Source organism: Triturus cristatus, chromosome 7 (assembly GCF_964204655.1).
Source record: "Triturus cristatus chromosome 7, aTriCri1.1, whole genome shotgun sequence".
NCBI lineage: Eukaryota > Metazoa > Chordata > Amphibia > Caudata > Salamandridae > Triturus > Triturus cristatus.
Genome location: NC_140590.1, coordinates 1,614,824,506 through 1,614,837,511, shown reverse-complemented (window position 1 = coordinate 1,614,837,511; position 13,006 = coordinate 1,614,824,506). Strand labels below are relative to the sequence as shown.

At 44.2% G+C, this 13,006-nt stretch overlaps 1 protein-coding gene across 5 annotated transcripts in view; it reads left to right on the top strand.

Moving 5' to 3' along the window:
* MYLK2 (myosin light chain kinase 2) overlaps nt 1–13,006 on the top strand; it is a 173,169-nt gene that overhangs the window by 71,377 nt on the left and 88,786 nt on the right. For all 5 annotated transcript variants that reach the window (XM_085619515.1, XM_085619514.1, XM_085619516.1 and 2 more), the window contains 3 exons: nt 11,061–11,272; nt 12,262–12,367; nt 12,765–12,858. In XM_085619515.1, the coding sequence (XP_085475641.1) occupies nt 11,061–11,272; nt 12,262–12,367; nt 12,765–12,858 (412 nt within the window). The remainder of the gene's footprint in view (nt 1–11,060; nt 11,273–12,261; nt 12,368–12,764; nt 12,859–13,006) is intronic.

Below are 13,006 nucleotides of genomic sequence, written 5' to 3'. Positions count from 1 at the left end.
GGTCAAGTTTGTGCTATATAAAACTCTGCAAAAAAAAAATAGGAACATGACAAATGAGAAGGTGAGATGCATGGAAACCCAGGTAGTGGATGCTGAGTGAACAACGTTTGTTAACCGCATGCAAACTAGTTTGGTGGCGTATAAGAAACTCGAAGATCTTGAAGATGCACATTGTGGCAAAAGTCTACAATTAATGGCCCTTACGAAGGTGCTGAGGTGCAGACCCCAAGCTGTATATTCTCAATTAGTTTACAATACCTTTTCCATGACTTGGCTCACGAAAGATTGGCCTCAAAGTGCAGTGGGTGCTTTTATGTCCCTTTCACCTATCAAGAAGAGAAGGCAGGGCAGTGAAGCTTTAAACAGGGCTGATTGACATTGGAAATATCAATTGCAAAACGAATTAGTCAGTGTTGGAAACTTGTCAGTCTTTGCCACTTCAGATTTTTTCCATGGCCCAAGTGTAATGGCGCAGGAACTTGTAGCAAAGGATTGAGCATCTCAAGGTTCACAAGTCTTCCTTCAGGAGCAGATGAAATTTAAGAAGATGCTTAATAAGAAGGGGATTGGGGCGTGGCCATGGAGGAGACCCAGAGCTCTGCTTGTGAGGCCCCAATCCCCCCCAAATGGCGAATCCCTGCAGGAGAGGCATTCACCCACGGCCACTCTTCCTTGGCAGTAACGGGACATGCTGAGGGCCCCCCTGAACCATGCTGCTGCTGTTTCTAGGCATGAGCTCGCCCGCTCCGAGGAACCGAGGATGACACGGTGGCCATCGTGGGGCCAAGCTGCGAGACCTGCTTGGGTTAAGGCTTCTCCTCGAGTCTTTGGGGCCAAACATAGAGGCACGGGGCCTTGAAGCCAGTGCCCTGCCTCAGGGCACTGCTAAAATCCTGCAGTGCCAGCAGTCCCTCTAACATGTGGTGAGTGCTAGACGGCATGCCCCCAGGGAGCCCAAAAGAAATCCGGCGTCCAAGAGACAATTTCAGGGGGCCGGCCTAGAACCTCCCCTCCCCCTGTTTGATGGCATCTAGGTCAGCGAGGGCATCTTGGACACAACGGCGTCTTAGGGGTTATAGTGTGACAGGTGAGCCTTCACGAGTCCAGCAGCCACATCGAATGACAGGGATTCCCCCCCCAGCCTCATCTGAAGCAGGTGAATTTATCCTACTAGACCTGCACGCCATGTCTCTAGCCTTGTGACATGCTTGACTTCCTTCATTAATGCTTACATAGCAACGCTGCACTACAGATTTCCATTGACTGGGAGCAGTGTTCTTAACGACTGGACTGGAGGCGGCCACTACCAAGGTCCTCGGGCCCCTAGAGGAGTGCATAGCTGGAAGCCACATGAGGCAGATCCAGGAAGAGTAATCATATGTCCTCAACTTTTATAGCGGATATTGTGGCCTAGTTTACTCTGCTGGGTGAACTGTGCGAGTTGATCCGTGATAGACCATCGCCACTACAATGGCGGTAAACAGATCAAAGCCTCCTCCTCGATTTAGGATATGCTGCAAAAGCCTGACCCCCCCCTTGACAACCAGAAGGGGACCCTTTAACACAGCCTCTTTGTCTGGGGGTGCCTGGATCCCAATGCCCCTTCCGACTAAAGAAGACAATCAGCTCTTGCTCACTGAATTTTGCAAAGACCTCACATTGCTCCGGCAGGACCCTTACCGACCCTAATCAGTCATTACGTCAAACTGACTCACGCCTAGCAACAGTGGAATCCATAGTGTCAGAGCACACACTTGAAAATGTAGATGGAATTTCTTGTATCGAGAAGCTGGAACGGGTGCAATCGGTGCTCACGAGAAGATTGATCATCTCGAAAATCATTCAAGATGCAACAATTTTTGGATCATGAGACCGGCATCCACTAACCCACAGGCAGACCTGAAGGCCCATGTCCAGCCTCTTTTCACACACCTCTTGCAATTGTCCGAAGATCAGTCAGTTTTCCTCAACTGCACTCACAGGGTGTTCTCTGCCTTTCAACAACAAAAGAACCTAGCGTCTGATACTCTTACCAGAGTGCACTATTTTCACCTAAAATAACAGATTCTGTGAGATGCCCGACAACAAGAACCCGATTACATTTAGAGGGGATATTATCTCTTTGTATTATGACATATCTGCCCATACCTTGGCCCACTGGAAAGAATACAAGGACATCACTCAACTTCGCATCTATTTCACATTCCAGGACAAGAGGATTGCTGCCCGCATGCCACAGGAGGCTCGCGAGGTCCTTGGATTGCTTCCCCCCTCCGATGCAGAGCCTCTTCACGAATTGCATTGGTTGATTGGGGGAGGGCACTGGCGTTTTCAACCTTCCCGATAGGCGAAGAAGAAAGCACATAAACAGTGATGCCAACCAGACAAAGACCGACACTCACCTTCCTCAGATAAAGAGACTCCACCCTGAACTCCTTCTTGGAGAAAGTAGGACCATGACCATCACGCCTTACTGGTGATCAGTTGTAATGTTTTCTTCCTTCTGCTGAACATTGACTCCCCTCCACAGAATTTGACAGTGAGTACTAAAGGGGTGGGGGGATTAATGAATTTTTTGCAGGAGACAGCCCCAACCTTGCTGAACTGTACTGTTGTTTTCCAAGTTTGTCTATCTTGATTATTGCTAGTAAAAAGGCCTATAGAATTTACAGACAGCCGGTGGGCGGGTTGACTATTCGAAATGCAGCTTGTCACCTATAATATTGTTATTATTCTTCTTTGTTTGTTTTTGTTGACTCGCAGATGTGCCCAGGTCCGGATTGACGAGGGGGGGTAACACTCCGTACACTATGCCTTCTCCATGAATAGGGACCACCTATATCCATTTACATGAAAACTTTTCAAATCATTTCCCTCATTATCCAATGCTTGAATACCCTGCTTAAACACAGGGCATTGATGAATTGGCTATGCCACATGGAGGTGGACATTTTACTTCTGTAGAAGACACACGTCCTCCGAATCGATACAAAACGCCGCCACTCTTATTGGTATACTACACAGTTTCACTCCTCTCTTGGGGGTGGGGAGGGGTTGGCTATTCTCTTCTGACGAGACATCTGCTTTAAACTAAACAGTGCATATAGAGATCAGGAGGGCTGGAAGGTAGGGTTACATGACATATTCCGCTCCACCCAGAGGACTATAGCTTCCATATATGGCCCCAGTTGGGACAGAGAGGAGTTCTACTCTGACTTTTTCCTGAGGCTCTTCCACTGTACAAAGGGTGATGTTATAACAGGTGGGGACTTCAAAGTCCCACTAGTCCCACAACTTGATCGCTCTCACCCCCAGCAGGATGAACCTCACACACCTACAGCTTTAACCCAGGGTACACTGGACCTGGCGATAGTAGATGCCTGACGGCACCACCACCCTCAGGAGCGCGAGTACACATTTTATTCTAACGTTCATAAGATATATTCAAGACTCATCTATTTCTTATTTCTTAGTCTCTCAGTGCTTGCTTCCCAGGCTTGTAGACACTAGAATAGATGTTAGAGTCCTGTCCGATCAGCTCCGGTGTGGCTCTCATTAGGTCCCGTTGTCCTGCAGCGACCATTTACGAGACCATGTGTCATCAATAAAGTTGTGCTTCGTGTCCCAACCATCTGGGACCCCTTCAAAGATGTAATCGAACATTGCTTCAACGAAAACAACACCGGCGAGGTGTCCCCTGCGACTCTCTGGGATGCTGCAAAAGCGGTCTTCAGAGGGGAGCCTATTTCTCATGCAGCAACATTTGAACGAGCGGCCAAACTCCGCTAACAAATTGGAAACACAAATACAACAAGCTGAGATGAGATACAGAGAGGGGGGATCACATAGGATCCTGCAGAATTTGCAAAACCTTAGGGCAAACTTGCGCGCATCCTGATGAAGGAAGCAGCTAAGAATCTGCTCTACATCAACCAAAATTACTATGAATGAGGAGATAAGGTGGATAGGTTTTTGGCTCCTAAACTGTGCATTCGCCCATGCACAATCCCATCAGGGAGATTGAGGACGGTAAAAGCCACCTTCAACACGAGGCAGGCGACATAATTAGTTTATGTCTTTCACCACTACTATTCTGCTGTATACCAGGCCCAACATTCCAGTGACCAACATAAAGATGATTACCTTCTTACTTACATCCCCCCGAATAGGGATGAGGTGCTGGGTCTTCTCAAAGAAGACATCTTCTCCCCTTGCGGAAAGCACCAGGTCCAGATGGGTACGTGGCAACCTTTTATAAAGCCTACGCCTCCCTTTTGATAGACCCTCTGGTGAAGGTGTTCAGTTCCTTTCTGATATCAGGAGTGGTTACTGATACCATGCTGGAATCTCAAATTAAGCTCTTCCAAAAAACGGGTAAATCCACTTCTCACTGCTCTTCATACAGGCCTGTAGTGCTCTTGAATTGCGATGTGAAATTGTTTGCGTCAATCCTTGTGACATGTCTCCATCACATATGGCCCTCTCTTATTGCTGCACCCAATCCAGAGTCATCTGCAAGGCAGGCAATTGACAACACACGTCTATCGGTGACGCTCATGGAGGTGGCTGAACGGTGGAAGCAACCAATGGCTCTCCTCTCCCTTGATGCCAAGAAGGCTTTTGAGAGGATAGAATGGGTATACCTCTCCAAGGTTTCAGATAAGATCGACTTGGGGCCCAAGATGAAAACCTTAATTCATGCCAACTTTAAGAAACGTGCTGCCAAACTCAAAATCAGTGCCTCCTATTCTCCCCCAATTCTGCTCACTGGGGAACACGGCAAGGGTGTCCACCATTACCCCTAGCCTTCATCCTCACAATAGAACTCTTAGTTGCCAGAATTCGAAATAACCCAGCAATTCATGGCATGAAAATAGATGGCAGAGAGCACAAATTGGCTGACTTCCCCAGTGACATCATCTGCTTCATTACTGACCCAGATACTACCATCCCGGCACTGATGAGGAAGCTAGATCACTTCTCTCAAGCGTCAATCTTCAAAATCAATTTCTCAAAATCTTGGGTGTGGGGGTTGGCTGACCCCCTGATTAGCCTCCAAGACCCCACCTAGAGAGGAGGATTCCAATGTGAGATGTTAGTGATCACCTACTTGGGGATTCAACTCCCCCCACGCACATCCAACATCTATAACAGCGACGTCCCTCCTCTTCACACTTATCTTTTCAAAGATATTTACAGGTGGGCCAAGCTCGAGATCTCCTGGCTAGGCAGGCTTAAAAGCCTGAAATTGAACTTTATGCCCCGCCTGTTGTATGTTCTCCAAAGTCTCCCTCTTGTCATCCCCAAAGCGACTCGTAAACAGATACGTACCAAAATGCTTGACTTTGTGTGGGGAGGCATGTCCCTGAGAGTAGCAAGGGCCTCACTTCCTCTACCTACAATGGAGGGGGGCCTGGGCTTTTCGAACATCACCACAAACATACTCGCTGCACAACTCCTCCCCTCCCTTTACTGGAACGACGACCTCGAAGGCAAACCTTGAGTTCAGGTGGAACAAGCCTTAACCTCGATCTCCCTGTCGGGGCTTCTGTGACTACCCTAGTCAGCTTTGGCGGGACCTCTCTGACCCCTGCCACTGACCTCTATACACTTGTGACACATTGGCAGGAGATGCGGCAGAGACTGACATTTTCGACTTACCCTTTCTCACTTACTTTCTTGTCGCACAATCCTGACTTTCCCCAGGGCATGGTCAACCCTGGATCCTTTAGCTGGAATCAAGGCCGCTCACCCTCCTTGCGAGAATTCTATGACAATGTTGATATATGGTCACAGGGGGATCTAGTAGATAAATTTGCACTGAACAGACGAGGCACCTACAGGCTAAGCCAGGTGCTACACTAGGCAGGCAGACCACCAGCACGCTTAGCTATACAACAGGAAGAAACACCTTAACTATATCCGCAGCAGAGGCATATCATGGCTCTACCAATATATCTTGAACCTTGCTTCTCCTTAAAAACATGCGCATGTGACCTAATGGCTAGGGCGGTCGACCTTGAATCTGAGGAACCAGGGTCGAGTCTCGGCAACGATGCTCAACATCCTGTGATTCTGGGCAAATCACTTAATCTCCCCGTGCCTAACAAAATTAATGTGTCCATCTGTAACGCAACGGGTGCTCATGTAAAGTGCTCTGATACCTGATACTGTCGGGTCGAGTTCACGCTATATAAAATTCAGGAAAAAAGAATATGTGCGTCAATGAGAGGGGATGTTGGACACCGAGATTTCAGATGACACGTGGGGTACCATATGGCAGAGAGCTGCTAAACCTTCCATCTGTCTCAGATACAAAGAGAATGCTTATAAAATACTAGCGTGTTGGTACCTCATACTTGGTAGACTTACAAAGATGTTTGGAGGTTTCGCCTTATGTCTGAAGGGGTGCAGCAAGCGTGGCATGTGCCTACACACCTTGGTGGTCATCTTTTCTGTTGGGATGGAGAGTTGCTAGTATCAGTACATTTGCCACCTAAAAAGGGTCACGGCAATGACTATTGGCCGCATGTTTGGAGCTACTGAAAGCAGAATTCCCCTGAGTGTCCCATCACTGTGTGTGGGGGGATGTGGAGGGGATTTAGGGAATGGGAACATTGCTGATTAGCAGAACAGACAGGAAGTTAAATAATAAATCAGAAGAAGAAAAAAATGAGGATAAAGTAAATTGTTTTCGATTAGTGTAAAAAATCTACCTTTTTTCATGGAATGTGATGGAGTTGACTGGAGCGGGCACAGGAAAATGATTCACCAATCTCCTTGTTTAGAAACCTAATGTCCTGTTTGTTCAGAAGAGGCATACTGTATCCAAAAATTGAATTGTGCATTGGCAACTTCACTTCTATAATATTGTGGCCTCTATGTAGAATGTTTGCATGTTGGGTTTGGCATCTGATCTGTCCTGGAGGGTAGAATAATCACTTGGAGAGTCCCTGGGTCAGTATGCCCCGGCTGAGGTACAGAGGGGATCATGTGCCTTTACTTTCTGCTCTTTATATAACACACATCTGGAAAATGCCTTAATATTCACTAAATTAATGATTGAATTACTCATATTGAGTATGCGGTGGGTATTATGTAGGTCTGAGTCTGATGTTCGAGGGTCTATACCAACATCATAAGTCATCCAAGCTCAGTTAATGTTGATGCACTTGGCCAATAAACACCTGTAAACTATTTAAACATTTATTATGCTCAATATATATTAATTGATGGCGCCTCATACATAAAATGTTTGCTAACGCATTTAACATAATACATCCAATGATTTTCCCTGACCATGGAACGAACTCCCTGGAGGTTTTCTGTGACACAATTAGGTCGAAACCCACAGGATGTACATCTAACCAGGCATTATTAGATGAGCCACTGTATGTAGAGTATTTAATTAAGGAGATTATTGAGAAGTATTTATTTCATAATAAGAGAACAGCATGACAATAATCAAGTAGAGGTCCTTAAGACTGAAAATAGGAGTACTTCATTTTGCTAAGTTATTCAAATATGGACAAAAGGGCAGAATACAAATATAAAGCTTTGTTGACAGCTGAGGGAATTGGAAGTCACAACAAGTTGCGGCTACCCGAAATCACGCAGTGAAAAAGCAGAGCTATAAAAGGTTTTTATTGATGGTCAGGGCTTAAATTTGGAGATCACGTAAAGAGAGGATTTGTAAGGCAGCCTCTTATTAAGGCAAGAATTATGGCAATATACATGCTCCTTGGTAGGATTCTTGTCTTGTGTACAAGGGCACTAGTCTTGCACGGTGCAATTGACAACGGGCTTTGGTTCACAACTCAGCGGAAGTAATTTGTGTTTATGCCGACTTTTACGTGGATCTGTTGTGAGAATGGCTGTTGTGTGCAGAGTGAAGAGGAAGATTGATTGATCAATTGATTGACTGCTTCTTAGGATTAGTTTTCTGAAGGCTGATAGATATGCTATCCAGGGCACTGGTACACCTGAATGAACTGGTAGAATCATTTTCATGATAAAAAATGTACCTTCGAGAAAAGCAGTGGTATATAATTGACGCCACTTAAGTATTTATAAAGTATTTTCGAAACTACCATCTCAAAAACTAAAGGAAACTCTACTCAATTTATGACAATATTTACATTTCTGATTCTTGAAATTTCACTAACATTTTGGTGGTATGAAAAAACCTAAGAACCTAGTTGACTTTGGCTTCTACAAATGTCACTGCTTAATCCATTAGGATATATCGGATCATTTGGCCTAAAGTTTGGCTATAGTTACTGTGAACGTGGTTACTCCGTTGTAACATGGCTTTGTAGAAGCGCAGGAGCCAATCACACGTGTTAATAAAACTATCACTGTTTCTAATATTGCTAACATTAATTGCCCTATTTGATGCTTCTGTATGCAGAAATGTATCTTGGTGAGATTTCTGGACCCTATTACAAGCCTTGGTTGTTCTTTTTCCCTAATGTATCCAGGATGTATATGTGATCAATATGACAGGGGTTTGCTTGATGAGCTCATAATCTCTGTCTTTTAGGATTTTGTGCAGCACACATCAGGCGTTCCTCCAGGGGTTTCATGTTTGCATTATCCTGAGAACTGTTTATTTCAAGTATTCTGTGACACTCGTACATTATCCTTGTATCCTGACTAAAACGAATCATTACAAATTCCTCATATTCATATGATATGGCAATTTATACTTCAAATACAATACATGCTTTGTCCATGACATATCCATTCCCACTGAGTTTGCGGGGTGAATGGCCACCGGCTGAATCTTAGATTTTTTTTTATGTGGAATTATAAAATTTTGATAAAGAAATGATTTATCAAGATTGGGAAGGGCGAAGGATGTAGACTTTCTGTTTCATTGATAGGAAAGTGTAATAGGATAAGAATGAATATAGTACCTCAAATATAATTATGTCTTAGAGCAAACTACACCTGGCAGCTTTTTAATATGGGGCTCCTAAATTGTTTCTTGCAATACAAATGGAATATCATATCCCATTGGTGGATCACTTTAAATTTCTTCTGGTAAAGTTGGGAGAAAGATGAGGATTTGGATCACTCAACTATTCGGATCTTAGATCTTTTTTCAATCTCATCTCTGGTGTTCCAGCATTAGATAGTCACTTGCACTGCTACAGGTTAACTTTGCATTGCATTAGAGGTTTTGTTAAAGGAGGCAAGATGGACAGAATGTTCAGGGTTTCTGGCCTTCAGCTTTCATTTTCAAATTGTGCAGGCAAAACTGTACAAATATCAGTGGAATAAACAGTGCCAAAAATCAGTGGGGCAAACCGTGTTTAGTTTTGCACTGAAATGATGCCACTGGAAATAACTGACTGGCTACATTCATTTGGCAAGCCGATCCAGCTGAAGTCCAATTGCCTTCCCAGTGGAGGAAGCGGCAATACCTGGGCCTTTGAGAACACCACCTTCCACCACAGTCTAAATGCGATAGGAGGAGGCAGAAGAAAGTGGACAGGACGCCTGTCGCTTTTCATCGTATGCAGTTACCAAACGCCTGTAAAATAGACCCTTACTTTGACAGATGCTACCCTTTTTATGACATCCTTCTAATGTGACTATTTGCAGAGTAGGACCGCCACCACATAATCGTGCCGCACGCTAAGGTTCTTTATGATGTGTGCAGGTAACTGGCCATCTTGTCCTATTCTGCAGCCAGCCTTACTCAATTTGCCACTACTCCCTGCCTGGTGGCTAATCAATCTGCAGAGCTTTTACTTGCACAATCCAACATCATCCACCTGAGGAACTCTAGGTTTGGGCTGTGCAAATGTGTGGAACTTTCGTCCTCTCTTTTTGCAAGTTTTTTAAAACTTTGCCAAAATCTTGACCTTCGTAGAATTTACAACATTTTAATAAAAAGTGCAAAGAAATCAATTACAACAAGGTTTTTCTGGAAGAAACCGCTGCAGAAATTACTTTGTGAGTGCCCATATTCTGAAAAGCTGCAACTTCAACTGGATTAGAGCGTGTTCCACAAGACAGGTTTTGTGCTCAATGTGTGAGACTTATCTCAGCATACAAGCTGCTGAGTTGGTCTGCACCATTTGGCTTCAGCACTAGGAGGTGTTTAAGGGATGATTCCAATGGCCATGTCGCCTCAGCACAAAGGCATGAATTAACAGAGCCTGGCTGTGGACAGTACCTCTAAATGTTCTCTAAAAATAATACATACTGACTGCGATGTTCACTTCTGTCGGCTTGTCCAGGCTGTGGTAAAAGAGGGTAACATCAAGTATGTGCCCCTATGACACAGTGGATGCACTCTTACTTGAGCTCTCAATGTTCATGGCTGGATTTCAAGAGAGCCTGTGTGAACCCACCATCAGCAGGTGTATTTTGTCTGGATTGGAGGAGGTAGGGAGAAAAGCCTCTCCTGTGCAGGCAGCCATCTTCTCTCATACTGACATCCTCTTGTAGTTGTTGACAATCAGCCATAATGGTATAACAACCTGCCATCATTTTCACAACCGCTTCAGGTACATTTTTGATCTCTGCATTCCCATTTGCAGATGTGATGTTTGCCTGTTATCCAGTGCTTATTTTGTAAGAATAAATAAATAACTGCAGATGTCCAAGGTTTTTCTTAGGTGCCTGCCGCCAGCGTTGCTGAATGCCAGGGTTGCGGAATACCAAGGGTGTCTAGTCTTGATTCCACCTCATACCTCTTTCATCCATACACTTCTTGTCTCATTATCTCTAAGGGAATTTTTGTTCCTGCTTTTTCCCTTTATCATTTTTTCCAACGTCTTTCTCCGTATTCTGTCTTTATTTCTCTCTGTCTCTAGCTCTCAGTCAAAGATTGATGATTTAAAATAAGTATTTGCCTCCAAAAATGAGTGCTGGTGCCACCACCTGCAACCACCTGCACAAATTAAGCACTGTGGGTACTAGTATGCTCAGAGCCACTTGACAAGCTTTTACCACAGTAAACATAGCCTCATTCTTCAGTTGGTCTTAGTATCACCCTGTCCATAAACACAATGTAATTCAACCAAACTCTGCTCTTTATTTTTCAGGTCGGAGCAGGAAGATGCAAAAAACACAGGAGACCCAAAGTCAAGTTCCACAGAGAAAAAAGCCTTACTGGAGGAGAACATGACTGAAACCCCAAGACCAGATGTGGATAGCGTAGTAGATGCTGTGGCACTGGAAGCCCCAGGAAGCATAAATGCAGAACCAACCTCTCCTGTCACAGGAGACAGACTTGCAGAATTTTTCCAGGTGATAGGTAAGAGAAACTGCCCCTGAGGCTGTGGGAAAACGAAGAATGTGGCCAGGAGAGGACTGCCTGGTTCTGTGGCAGGATGCAAGCAGGTTGTGGGTGAAGTAATGAGGTGGACATGCATTTAATCGTTTGAATCTAATTGCTGAAAGAAAAGTGGCTTAAACACTTAAACACAGTATAAGGTAAAGTTTTCATAGCAGAAAAGTGTTCACTAGTGTTAAGATAGAGGTGACAGAAAGGATTGAAAATAATATTGCTTCCGAATACCCAATATCAAATATTAGGCATAGAGAATGTTGGTGAGGAAGACACACGAGAGAAGGGTCCAACGCTTTCTCGGTTTTTAGCCGCCTCCGTCGGCTAAGGCAAACAAATATTCTGAAGCATAGGGCTATTCTATAAAAGAAAGGGGTACTCCCCTAACTTTGTGTATATCATTTGATAAATCGAAGGAAGAATTGGACAACATCTGTAGAGCTGATATAATCCATCACTCTGATTGGTTGTCAGCTTTGGTGACCAAACAGAAAGCCAGTGGTAGAATCATAGTTTGTGTCAACTTGTAAGATCTTAACACCGACGTTTGTGTTACAAGGATTAACAATATGTCCTTTTGTCAAAGACTAGATGCAGCAGGTGCAGAAAGGCACTGATGTACAACATAATCAAAACCCACCAAAAAACATACACGGCCTAATGGGGGTTCACTTGAGAGCGATGAGAGTTTTTGACAACTTAAAGCACTGCCAAACTCAAAAGGTGGTTTCATACAGCAACCAAAACAAAAGTCCCACTGATCATAATCACATGGTTAGTGGAAGGTCAGCCCACTGACAAGAAATGCAGAAGTGTCTAGAGTCCAGTGAATTTTGGAGATGTTGAACTAAATAGAAGCCATTTAAAATAACAGTTTTATTTTTCATTCTACATGTTTGTGCAACATTGTGATTTGGCCATCTTGATGTGGTTAATTGCTCTTCTTGCCTCCTCAGACGATAGCCCACCCCCATCTGCCCCTTTTCCACATCGGTTTGTCACACTAAGATCAGGCGATGTGACCACTCTATTCAATATCAACCTAGAAGAAATTTTAGGAGGGTAAGGACAGTGTGACTTTTCATCAAAAGCTATTGGATGCAGGATTAACCCACTCACTGTCAACTGCAGAATTAACACACTCACTGTAAAATAGAAAATTAATACTCACTGTGAATTGCAGGATTGAAACACTCACTAGGAGTTACAGGAATATCGCACCTAGTGTGTGTTTATCCTAACCCCGCAGTTCTTAGTGAGTGTATTCGTTTTGTAGTACACTGTGTGAGCTGGAATGTTTTTCACTGGCACACTAACCATCAGTTGGACCATTAATACACACTAACTGTGATCTGGATTGTCCTCTGCATGACCACACCCCTTGTGTATGAGTGTCACTCAAGATGAAATTGCACATTGTACATATAAGACATTAATCTTTCCATTTTGGATTTTTCAGGGGCAGGTTTGGAGATGTTCACACATGCACAGAGAAAGCTACAGGACTCCAGCTTGTGGCCAAAGTTATCAAATTCCACGATTCTAAGGACAAGGTTTGTCATGATTATGTATGCACATGTGTGAAATTAACATAAATGTGTACACATGTAGAGGGAATCACTGTTTGTGGACTCTGCCCATGTGAGAAGCAGGTCAATATGGCCGCAAGGGACAACAATGATTTTTATGTGGTATCATTGG